Source organism: Gobius niger (assembly GCF_951799975.1).
Source record: "Gobius niger genome assembly, chromosome: 20".
Lineage (NCBI taxonomy): Eukaryota > Metazoa > Chordata > Actinopteri > Gobiiformes > Gobiidae > Gobius > Gobius niger.
The window spans coordinates 24751372-24764182 of record NC_136871.1 but is presented as its reverse complement, the minus strand read 5'-3'; the positions used below and the strand labels follow the sequence as shown (position 1 = coordinate 24764182).

General features: G+C 43.1%; 1 protein-coding gene across 1 annotated transcript; it reads left to right on the top strand.

Moving 5' to 3' along the window:
* Nucleotides 1–1002: 1002 nt before the first annotated feature.
* On the top strand, nucleotides 1003–12631 carry LOC306979485 (taste receptor type 1 member 3-like; the record flags this gene model as incomplete). Its single annotated transcript, XM_079578438.1, has 15 exons — nucleotides 1003–1199; nucleotides 1340–1640; nucleotides 2185–2541; nucleotides 4227–4640; nucleotides 4717–4911; nucleotides 4989–5109; nucleotides 5172–5542; nucleotides 5626–6221; nucleotides 9038–9214; nucleotides 9355–9655; nucleotides 10200–10556; nucleotides 11109–11303; nucleotides 11392–11512; nucleotides 11575–11945; nucleotides 12029–12631. The coding sequence occupies 15 exons, from the start codon at nucleotides 1003–1005 to the stop codon at nucleotides 12629–12631; spliced, it is 4677 nt and encodes a 1558-aa protein (XP_079434564.1).
* Nucleotides 12632–12811: the final 180 nt, after the last annotated feature.

The following is a 12811-nucleotide window of genomic DNA, read 5'->3' as shown; positions in this document are numbered from 1 at the left end:
ATGTTGTTGTGAAGTTTAAATGCTATAATAAAAGTTGATGTGACATTTGTGCCTCTCCACCATGAACTCTTTAGAAAACTACAAACTACTGAAATTTGACATTGACAAACGTACAGTACACAGCATGGGTCCCCGACTATCAGCTCGAGCAGGTTGTCTATTTACACAGAATCAACAATTTTTCCATTTTATATCAACTTTATTCAAATTGTTTGGATAATTTTTAATTCAGCCTTAGAAATGAAGTATATTAAAAGGATGAAAAGGCTTTGCGGTCCAGACTAAAGCCTTTGGAGGTCCGGATCAGGACCCAGGTCTGCCAGTTGGTATACAGTAACCCTAAGGGCTGTCAAAGTTAAAGCTTTAACTCACGATTAATCTAAAACAAATAATGAGTGCATTAATCATGAATTAACTGTAAATGAATCACATCATAGATGTTTTGACTAAACACAGTCCTGTACTTTTAACAAAAGCGACAGAGAGCTTCAAAGATCGTTGTCTAATTATTTCAACAAAAACGACTTTTGTCCTTATTATTATTATTATCTACCTAAATGTTTTCAGATTTTGTTCGAAATGTTCAACACCCAAAGACAATGCATCTAAGATGACTTATCAAGCGCGTGTAGAAATGTTGCAAGCCTTGACCAAGAAAGGGCTGGAGAGCAACTGTTTTTCAGTATTATGGTTAATGTGGTTAATGAAATGTGAGCAAATGCTTTAAATTTGAGTGTTTTATGTCGGCCAAGTATTAATTATGAATATAATGCTAGCGAAGAATTAACTGCAAATAATCACACAAGTGTACACAGTGACAGAACTAATTCCTAAACACAAAGGTACATTGAGGCGAGTAGCTTTGCTGGATTCGACATGATTTACAGCTCCTTGATGGTTTTCCGTACATCTTTACATACTATCATTCAGCCATGAAGGTAGGTTTGCATAAATTGTCAGTATTTCTGTCCCTTCTCCCACGAGTCCTAATCCAATGTCGCTATGGCCTCTTCACCTTTCAGGCTGCTGGTCTTAGCCTTTGCGCTAACACAATGCGCTTCAAAGGAATGGTTTCAAAATGTGTCCACCAACTTGTTTGACTTGTCCGGAGACATTATGATCGGGGGGCTATTTCCGTTGAACGATATTACCAGCAACCTGAGCGAGCAGGTCAAGCCGGGTGATATCAAATGTACAAGGTGAGTCATTTTGAAATGTAATCTACTGTAGCACATCACTCCATGGAATGTTTTTGTGTTATTTCTGTAGAATAGACTGCCACTGTATTCATGTCAAAATCTCTGCTTTAATGCATTAAATCGGACGTTCCTTTTTGCAGTTTAAACATATATGGACTTGGGCTCGCCATAGTGATGAAGTATGCAGTGGATGAAGTCAATGCCAATCCCAAGCTTTTACCCGGGATCAAGTTGGGTTATAAAATATACGACACATGCAAACAGTCTTCAGTCATTGTCAGACCAACGCTCTCCTTTCTGACGGAGAAATACACCAAAGTGCTTTCAGTTCAGTGCAACTACACCGATTACGAGACCAGCATGGTCGCAGTCATCGGTCCAAACGGGTCGGAGATGGTATCGATCATCGGAAAACTATTGGGATTCTTTCTGATGCCACAGGTAGGTGTAAGGTATTGTTATGAAGTCACCTTTTATTCGTGGTTGTGGGATCTTGGGTAAACTCCAAACCGAGAAATCCAATCAGCTTTAAAATGACAGAGTGTTAAAAGTATAGTCAGCAAAACAACTTTATACAACTATTTTTAATACTGATCTTATTATTGCTGCTCGACAAAGGACAACAACCACAACACCACTGCACTAACTGTCGCTCGACAGTCAACAAGAACACAACTGGGGAGGGACAAACTCTCTTCTTGATCAATCTCAAGTATTGATTACATTTTAAAGTGTGATATTAATAACAAACACATCTTTGACTCATATGGTTTACTAAGATAGACCTTTTAAATAAACCACATCTTGAACAAAATATGCGATCCCCTCCAGAATCATTCAACACACGGCAACACACATTCAACTCCTCAGCCACAGAATTGGGTGTAAGCCTAAATACTAGACCCATGATGATAACTGCACAATTATAATTGTATATGAAAAACATAGCTTGTGCCCTTATAGTGTGTCATTCTCTTATTTCTAGATCAGTTACCGAGCCACCAGTGACAAGTTCAGTGACAAGACTGCGTACCCGTCGTTCTTCCGCACGGTGCCCAGTGACAAGTGGCAGGTGAAGGTGATGGTGCAGCTGATAAAGGAGTTTGATTGGAACTGGGTGGCAGTTATCGGCAGTGAGGAGGAGTACGGTAAGATGGGAGTGCAGGAGTTCTCCAAAATGGCAGAGAACAGCTCTCTGTGTGTGGCCTATCAGGCCCTGATCCCAGTCTACACCGATCCAGGACCAACCATAGACCTCATCATCAGCAACATTAAAACCACCAATGTCAGCGTCATTGTGGTGTTCTCATTACCCGAACCAGCAGCTGCATTGTTTAAGAAGGTAAGAAAGCAGATACAGTGCCTCTCGTAAGTATTCATACACCTTGAACTTTTGCACATTTTGTCATGTTTACAACCCTAAACATAAAGATTTTATTTTTATTTTTTTACTGAACGTTCACACACAAGTAACGGACAACTGTGAAGTGAAAGCAAAATGATCCATGATTCTGTTAATTTTCAAAAAATAGAAAAGTGAAAAGTGTGTGCATAAGTATTCATACAGCATTTTCTGAGTGCATTAAATTGCCTTTAAAACATTTCTAATGACTCCAGAATGTTCACACCTTGGCCTAACGGTTAAATAGAGGCCACCTGTGTGTAATCTACTCTCAGTATAATTACAGCTGTTCTTTCAGGCCCTCAGAGCTGTGGTCGGAGTGTGTTGGTCACTGAACAGCATAATGAGGGTCAAGGAGCTCACCAGAGAGGTCAGGGATAAAGTTGTGGAGAAGTTTAAAGCAGCCTTAAGTTATACAAAGATTTCCCAAGATTTGAACATCTCCCGGAGCACTGTTCAATCCATTGTTCGGAAATGGAAAGAGTAAAGCACCACTGCAAACTTACCAAGGCGTGTTCCTCCACCTAAAATATCAGAGCGAACAAGGAGAACACTGGTCAGAAATACAACCAAGTGCCCCAAGATAACTCTGGAGGAACTGTGAAGTGCTGCTGCTGAGCTGGGGGAATCTGTACATGGGACAACTATAAGTCGTATCTACACAAATCTGGCCTTCAAGGACGAGTGGAAGAAGAAAGCCATTTTTGAAAGGAGGCCATAAAAAATCCCGTTTGAAGTTTGCTAGAAGTCATATGGAGGACACAGCTCCATGTGGAAGAAGGAGCTTTGGTCAGATGAGACAAAAATTGAACTTTTTGGCCCAAATGCAAAACGTTATGTATGGAGCAAACCTATCACTGCTCATCGTCCTGAGTGCACCATCCCCAGTGTCAGATATACGGGGGGAGCATCATGCTGTGGGGCTGCTTTTCCTCAGCGGGGACGGGGAAGATTGTGAGAATAGTTGGGAAGATGGATGGAGCCAAATATAGAAACATTTTAGAGGAAAACCTGCTGGAGTCAGCAAGAGAACTGAGGCTGGGGCGGAGATTCACCTTCAGCAGGACAATGACCTGGAGCACAAAGCTAAATCTACAATGGAATGGTTCAATAAAAACATATTAATGTGTTAGAATGGCCCAGTCAAAGTCCTGACCTAAATCCTATTGAAAATCTGTGGAAAGAATTGAAAACTGCTGTTCACAAACACTCTCCTTCAAATCTGACAGAGCTGGAGTTGTTTTGTAAAGAGGAATGGGCTAAAATTTCAGTTTCTAGATGTGCAAATCTTGTACAGTCATACCCCAAGAGACTTGCTGCTGTTATTGCAGTAAAAGGGGGTTCCACAAAGTATTAATTCATGCTGTATGAATACTTATGCAAGTCCCACTTTTCAATTTTCTATTTTTAAAAAAATAACAGAATCATGGATCATTTCGCTTTCACTTCACAGTTGTCTGTTACTTGTGTGTGAACGTTCAGTAAAAAAATACAAATAAATTCTTTATGTTTAGGGTTGTAAACATGACAAAATGTGCAAAAGTTCTAGGTGTATGAATACTAACGAGAGGCACTGTAGTGAAAGAAGCTGAAATATATTTATCATTACCACTATTTGAATCCAGGTCATAATCCACAAAGTCATCGGAGTGTGGATCGGCACCACTAGTTGGCCAAATAGCAACATAGTGAGTGACATCCCAGGCATCCAGTCCATAGGGACAGTGATTGGGTTCATAGATAATACCCAGAGCGTGGATCTGCTGACTGAATACACACAAACACTCTTCGCTAAAATCAGTGAGGAAAACGTGAACTCAGCACACACTGAAGCAGGAAACTATCCCAGGGATCCATGTCCACAGTGCAGGAGCCTGTCTCCTGCTAATATCAGCATTGTGGAGCATTCAGCAGTGCAGAGGGCAGCTTTCAGTGTCTATGCTGCCATCTACAGTGTGGCAAAGGCACTGCACCAACTTCTCTACTGTAACAACAGTGTGTGTGACTGGGAACCTGTGACAAAGATTTATCCATGGAAGGTTAGTGTTGAAAACCTCCTCATTCACTACATAACAGACAGTGACAGAAAAAACATTTTTACTTCAGCTGTTGCAGGTTTTGAAGAACATTTCTTTTGACATAAACAGTGCCAAATTTGAATATGACAGCAATGGCAACCCAAACATTGGTTATAATGTGATCCAGTGGGTTTGGAACAGTTCAAATCTACGATTTCAATCTGTTGGGACCTATCTGCACAATTTGTCCCTTGACAAAGCCCTCTTCACATGGCACACTGAGGATTCAACAGTAAGATGCATAAAACATACAGTTGGGGTATAGATTAGTGATAACTGAGTTAAGTCCTGCTCAATGTAACACTGCAGGTGCCAGTGTCCACATGCTCCGCGGCCTGTGGGCCCGGACAGGTGCGCAGAGTCAAAGGCTTCCACTCCTGCTGCTTCGACTGCATCGACTGTCAGCCCGGGACCTACCAGGCCAAGCCAGGTGAGTCTCCCAACACATAGTGTGCTCCTCTGACAGAACACGCCTAAATAAAATATTTCCAGATGACATCCAGTGCACTACGTGCCCGAAGGGCCAGTGGTCCACCCTGCGCAGCACGTCCTGCACTGAGCCCACCTTCGAGGTGCTGTGGTGGGACAGCATAGAGTCAGTGCTGATGCTGTTGGCTGCAGCGCTGTTGCTGTTGTCCCAGGGCTCGGTGCTGCTGCTGTTCTTCAGACACAGAAGCACCCCGCTGGTGCTGGCCTCAGGTGGGACCCTGACCTTTGTGGCACTCCTCGGCCTCATGGGGGCGTGTCTGAGCCTGCTGCTGTTTTTTGGACAGCCCACAGATGTAGCGTGTCGTCTGCAGCTGCCATTCACCTCCATTTGTCAAACAGTTGCTCTGTCCATCATTGGCTCCATCTCTCTACAGGTGACACAAGCCACCGTCCCATAAAACCCTACAGTACTAACTTACCGCTCATTACTAGCATGGTTTTAACCCTGTTTCCACAGATCTTCTTTGTGACAGAGTTCCCGGAGCGGGCGGCTCCTCACATCAGGACTATCCGGGGCCCCGGCAGCTGGATCCTGGTGCTGTCCTGCTGTGTGGCTCAGGCTGGGATATGTGGCTGGTTTGTGCAGGAGGCTCCGTCTCTTTCGTCCTACATGGAGAACATGGAGATTAACTTTGTGTCTTCATTTCTGACGTGTCCCGTGGACCCTCTGATTGGCTTCGCTCTGTTGCAGGGCTTAAATGTGGCCCTAGCGCTGGTCTCCTTCATGTGCACCTTCATGGCTGTGAAGCCTCTGCATCAGTACAATGTGTCCCGGGACATCACCTTCGCCTGCCTCATCTACTGCGTCATCTGGGTCTCCTTTATCCCCATTTATATCGGACTGAGCACCAAGATGAAGTCCATAGCACACGTCTCTTTCTCTCTCACCAGTAACTTTGGACTGATGGCAGCATATTATTTCCCCAAGTGCTATCTGATTATGAGGAAGCCTGAGCTCAATAAAGTAGAGTATTTCTGCACTGTTCTGGAGGGGGCCCCTCCAGCTCCCCCTCAGGAGGACGAGCCTCAGCCCAAAACTGAGACTGAGACTGAGCACTAATAATAACAATAATAATAATAATAATAATAATAATAATAATAATAATGATAATAATAATAATAATAATAATAATAATAATAATATTAATAATAATAATGATAATAATGATAATAATAATGATAATAATAATAATAATAATAATAATAATAATAATAATGATAATAATAATAATAATGATAATAATGATAATAATAATAATATATGCATAAGTCTTATATAGCGCTTTTCCAGACACTTAAAGTCGCTTTTACAATTTCATGCATTATTCATTCACTCCATACACCGTGATGGTAAGCTACTATTGTAGCCACAGCTGCCCTTGGGTAGACTGATGGAAGCGAGGCAACCAGTCTGTGCCATTGACCCCTCCAACCACAACCAAGCACCACCAACCACTCACTCACTCTACAGTACTTTCAGCCAGGCTTCCTGCTGTTCCCAAACGGTCCCAAAAGCACCGACCAGGCCCTGCCCTGCTTAGCTTCCCAGACCTGCCGGGATCGGGCCGAGCAGAGGCCGTATGGTAATATACTGCAGTTTAGCTACACATAACAGGACAGATGAGTGTGCTGGTAAGTAAAGTCATGTTGTGCACCAAATCAAAACGGAGAGAAACAGTCTTTCTTCAAATAGTCAGCTATAATTCTGACTTCTTTTGAAGAAAAGGGCACATAATATAAGTTTGTCTTCTTTTTTGCTCCTTTTCAACTGTCCGAGATTTTTCCTTATCAGAATTATTTAATGTAAAAATTACGGAATATTCTGAATGATTCAAATAAATAAAAAATGAAATGAAATAATTTATAATATAGCCTCTGTAGCAGATGCAATACCTTGTTATGGCTCACTTAGTCAATGCTTTGTGTAAATCGCTTATCTTTGCAATCCCATATGCATATTAGTACTGAAAGGGTGTCAGTGAGTGTAGTTCATAAATATGTTTGTCTCTACTTCAAAAAGATGCATCACTCTAATAATCGACTTTGGGTTGCAGAAAGTCCTACAATTAAAACATACAGTGTAAACAAGATGTCCTCTTATGTAGCTCCTTTTGCAAGACTACTGTTGTGTATTCAAATGTTTCGTGCAAGAGTTTTTCTGCTGCTGGAAACCACAATAAACCCGGCTGTGCTGTGTGACGTCATCACAGAGTCAGCAACCATGAATCAATGAAGACCTCAAAGAGCAACAGAACTGGAACCACTGTTCACATCAAACACACGGACACGGATACGCTATGCATTCACAGAGAGATGAGGACAATGCAACAGATATGATTAAGTGCAATTTAGCTGAGCAGAAATAAGTTCAATTTGTCATCGGCGCTGCCCTCTGACACAATTCAGGTTTCTCATGCGGCCCTTGCAAAAAAAAAAGAGCTGCCCAACCCTACATTAGAAGTTGTCCATGAGCAATGTATGAAAGGACAATTTGCATTCAGAGCTGAACCAAATTACAGGCAAATGAACAAAACCAAACGGAGGTGGTTGCAAATGCAGCCTAAATGACACATGAAACTTCAGATTGCACAGGTCAAAAATACTCAGCACTTACTATTTGCATCTAGATTAACTAAAAGCTGCTAGTTTTCATAAAGCAACTGTTTAGATCCTCCTTAGACTGTAAAACATAGCGAGACACAACAGGGAGAGCCTGATCATTATCCTGCTTTTGCTGATAGAAGCATGGTTTCTTATTATTAAAATGTGGGCAGGGTATACTTTAGCATTTCCAGAACTACATCCACAATGTTCAATAAAATGTTGTTGTGAAGTTTAAATGCTATAATAAAAGTTGATGTGACATTTGTGCCTCTCCACCATGAACGCTTTAGAAAACTACAAACAACTGAAATTTGACATTGACAAACGTACAGTATATGGGTCCCCGACTATCAGCTCGAGCAGGTTGTCTATTTACACAGAAGAACTGATCAATGAATCAATAATTTTTCCATTTTATATCAACTTTATTCAAATTGTTTGGATAATTTTTATTTCAGCCTTAGAAATGAAGTATATTAAAAGGATGAAAAGGCTTTGCGGTCCAGACTAAAGCCTTTGGAGGTCCGGATCAGGACCCAGGTCTGCCAGTTGGTATACAGTAACCCTAAGGGCTGTCAAAGTTAAAGCTTTAACTCACGATTAATCTAAAAAAATAATGAGTGCATTAATCATGAATTAACTGTAAATGAATCACATCATAGATGTTTTGACTAAACACAGTCCTGTACTTTTAACAAAAGCGACAGAGAGCATCAAAGATCGTCTAATTATTTCAACAAAAACGACTTTTGTCCTTATTATTATTATTATCTACCTAAATGTTTTCAGATTTTGTTCAAAATGTTCAACACCCAAAGACAATGCATCTAAGATGACTTATCAAGCGCGTGTAGAAATGTTGCAAGCCTTGACCAAGAAAGGGCTGGAGAGCAACTGTTTTTCAGTGTTATGGTTAATGTGGTTAATGAAATGTGAGCAAATGCTTTAAATTTGAGTGTTTTATGTCGGCCAAGTATTAATAATGAACATAATGCTAGCGAAGAATTAACCGCGATTAATCACACAAGTGTAAATAATCCGATTTAAAAAAAAACGATGGACAGAACTAATTCCTAAACACAAAGGTACATTTAGGAGAGTAGCTTTGCTGGATTCGACATGATTTACAGCTCCTTGATGGTTTTCCGTACATCTTTACATACTATCATTCAGCCATGAAGGTAGGTTTGCATAAATTGTCAGTATTTCTGTCCCCTGTCCCACGAGTCCTAATCCAATGTCGCTATGGCCTCTTCACCTTTCAGGCTGCTGGTCTTAGCCTTTGCGCTAAGACAATGTGCTTCAAAGGAATGGTTTCAAAATGTGTCCACCAACTTGTTTGACTTGTCCGGAGACATTATGATCGGGGGGCTATTTCCGTTGAACGATATTACCAGCAACCTGAGCGAGCAGGTCAAGCCGGATGATATCAAATGTACAAGGTGAGTCATTTTGAAATGTAATCTACTGTAGCACATCACTCCATGGAATGTTTTTGTGTTATTTCTGTAGAATAGACTGCCACTGTATTCATGTCAAAATCTCTGCTTTAATGCGTTAAATCGGACGTTCCTTTTTGCAGTTTAAACATATATGGACTTGGGCTCGCCATAGTGATGAAGTATGCAGTGGATGAAGTCAATGCCAATCCCAAGCTTTTACCCGGGATCAAGTTGGGTTATAAAATATACGACACATGCAAACAGTCTTCAGTCATTGTCAGACCAACGCTCTCCTTTCTGACGGAGAAATACACCAAAGTGCTTTCAGTTCAGTGCAACTACACCGATTACGAGACCAGCATGGTCGCAGTCATCGGTCCAAACGGGTCGGAGATGGTATCGATCATCGGAAAACTATTGGGATTCTTTCTGATGCCACAGGTAGGTGTAAGGAATTGTTATGAAGTCACCTTTTATTCGTGGTTATGGGATCTTGGGTAAACTCCAAACCGAGAAATCCAATCAGCTTTAAAATGAGAGAGTGTTAAAAGTATAGTCAGCGAAACAACTATATACAACTATTTTTAATACTGATCTTCTTATTGCTGCTCGACAAAGGACAACAACCACAACACCACTGCAGTAACTGTCGCTCGACAGTCAACAAGAACACAACTGGGGAGGGACAAACTCTCTTCTTGATCGATCTCAAGTATTGATTACATTTTAAAGTGTGATATTAATAACAAACACATCTTTGACTCATATGGTTTACTAAGATAGACCTTTTAAATAAACCACATCTTGAACAAAACATGCTATCCCCTCCAGTATCATTCAACACACGGCAACACACATTCAACTCCTCAGCCACAGAATTGGGTGTAAGCCTAAATACTAGACCCATGATGATAACTGCACGATTATAATTGCATATGAAAAACATAGCTTGTGCCCTTATAGTGTGTCATTCTCTTATTTCTAGATCAGTTACCGAGCCACCAGTGACAAGTTCAGTGACAAGACTGCGTACCCGTCGTTCTTCCGCACGGTGCCCAGTGACAAGTGGCAGGTGAAGGTGATGGTGCAGCTGATAAAGGAGTTTGATTGGAACTGGGTGGCAGTTATCGGCAGTGAGGAGGAGTACGGTAAGATGGGAGTGCAGGAGTTCTCCAAACTGGCAGAGAACAGCTCTCTGTGTGTGGCCTATCAGGCCCTGATCCCAGTCTACACCGATCCAGGACCAACCATAGACCTCATCATCAGCAACATTAAAACCACCAATGTCAGCGTCATTGTGGTGTTCTCATTACCCGAACCAGCAGCTGCATTGTTTAAGAAGGTAAGAAAGCAGATAGTGAAAGAAGCTGAAATATATTTATCATTACCACTATTTGAATCCAGGTCATAATCCACAAAGTCATTGGAGTGTGGATCGGCAGCACAAGTTGGGCAAATCACAACATAGTGAGTGACATCCCAGGCATCCAGTCCATAGGGACAGTGATTGGGTTCATAGATAATACCCAGAGCGTGGATCTGCTGACTGAATACACACAAACACTCTTCGCTAAAATCAGTGAGGAAAACGTGAACTCAGCAAACACTGAAGCAGGAAACTATCCCAGGGATCCATGTCCACAGTGCAGGAGCCTGTCTCCTGCTAATATCAGCATTGTGGAGCATTCAGCAGTGCAGAGGGCAGCTTTCAGTGTCTATGCTGCCATCTACAGTGTGGCAAAGGCACTGCACCAACTTCTCTACTGTAACAACAGTGTGTGTGACTGGGAACCTGTGACAAAGATTTATCCATGGAAGGTTAGTGTTGAAAACCTCCTCATTCACTACATAACAGACAGTGACAGAAAAACTATTTTTACTTCAGCTGTTGCAGGTTTTGAAGAACATTTCTTTTGACATAAACGGTGCCAAATTTGAATATGACAGCAATGGCAACCCAAACATTGGTTATAATGTGATCCAGTGGGTTTGGAACAGTTCAAATCTGCGATTTCAATCTGTTGGGACCTATCTGCACAATTTGTCCCTTGACAAAGCCCTCTTCACATGGCACACTGAGGATTCAACAGTAAGATGCATAAAACATACAGTTGGGGTATAGATTGGTGATAATTGAGTTAAGTCCTGCTCAATTTAATTCTCTGCAAACACTGCAGGTGCCAGTGTCCACATGCTCCGCGGCCTGTGGGCCCGGACAGGTGCGCAGAGTCAAAGGCTTCCACTCCTGCTGCTTCGACTGCATCGACTGTGACCCCGGGACCTACCAGGCCAAGCCAGGTGAGTCTCCCAACACATAGTGTGCTCCTCTGACAGAACGCGCCTAAATAAAATATTTCCAGATGACATCCAGTGCACTACGTGCCCAGAGCGCCAGTGGTCCACCCTGCGCAGCACGTCCTGCACTGAGCCCACCTTCGAGGTGCTGTGGTGGGACAGCATAGAGTCAGTGCTGATGCTGTTGGCTGCAGCGCTGTTGCTGTTGTCCCAGGGCTCGGTGCTGCTGCTGTTCTTCAGACACAGAAGCACCCCGCTGGTGCTGGCCTCAGGTGGGACCCTGACCTTTGTGGCACTCCTCGGCCTCATGGGGGCGTGTCTGAGCCTGCTGCTGTTTTTTGGACAGCCCACAGATGTAGTGTGTCGTCTGCAGCTGCCATTCACCTCCATTTGTCAAACAGTTGCTCTGTCCATCATCGGCTCCATCTCTCTACAGGTGACACAAGCCACGGTCCCATAAAACCCTACAGTACTAACTTACCACTCATTACTAGCATGGTTTTAACCCTGTTTCCACAGATCTTCTTTGTGACAGAGTTCCCGGAGCGGGCGGCTCCTCACATCAGCACTATCCGGGGCCCCGGCAGCTGGATCCTGGTGCTGTCCTGCTGTGTGGCTCAGGCTGGGATATGTGGCTGGTTTGTGCAGGAGGCTCCGTCTCTTTCGTCCTACATGGAGAACATGGAGATTAACTTTGTGTCTTCATTTCTGACGTGTCCCGTGGAACCTCTGATTGGCTTCGCTCTGTTGCAGGGCTTAAATGTGGCCCTAGCGCTGGTCTCCTTCATGTGCACCTTCATGGCTGTGAAGCCTCTGCATCAGTACAATGTGTCCCGGGACATCACCTTCGCCTGCCTCATCTTCTGCGTCATCTGGGTCTCCTTCATCCCCATTTATATCGGACTGAGCACCAAGATGAAGTCCATAGCACACGTCTCTTTCTCTCTCACCAGTAACTTTGGACTGATGGCAGCATATTATTTCCCCAAGTGCTATCTGATTATGAGGAAGCCTGAGCTCAATAAAGTAGAGTATTTCTGCACTGTTCTGGAGGGGGCCCCTCCAACTCCTCCTCAGGAGGACGAGCCTCAGCCCAAAACTGAGACTGAGACTGAGCACTAATAATCCATCCATCCATTTTCTTCCGCTTTTATCCGGGGCCGGGTCGCGGGGGCAGCAGTCTCAGCAGAGATGCCCAAACTTCCCGATCCGCACACACCTCCTCCAGCTGTTCTGGGGGGACCCCGAGGCGACACCAGGCCAGCTCGGAGACATAGTCCCACCACCGTGTCCTGGGTCTTC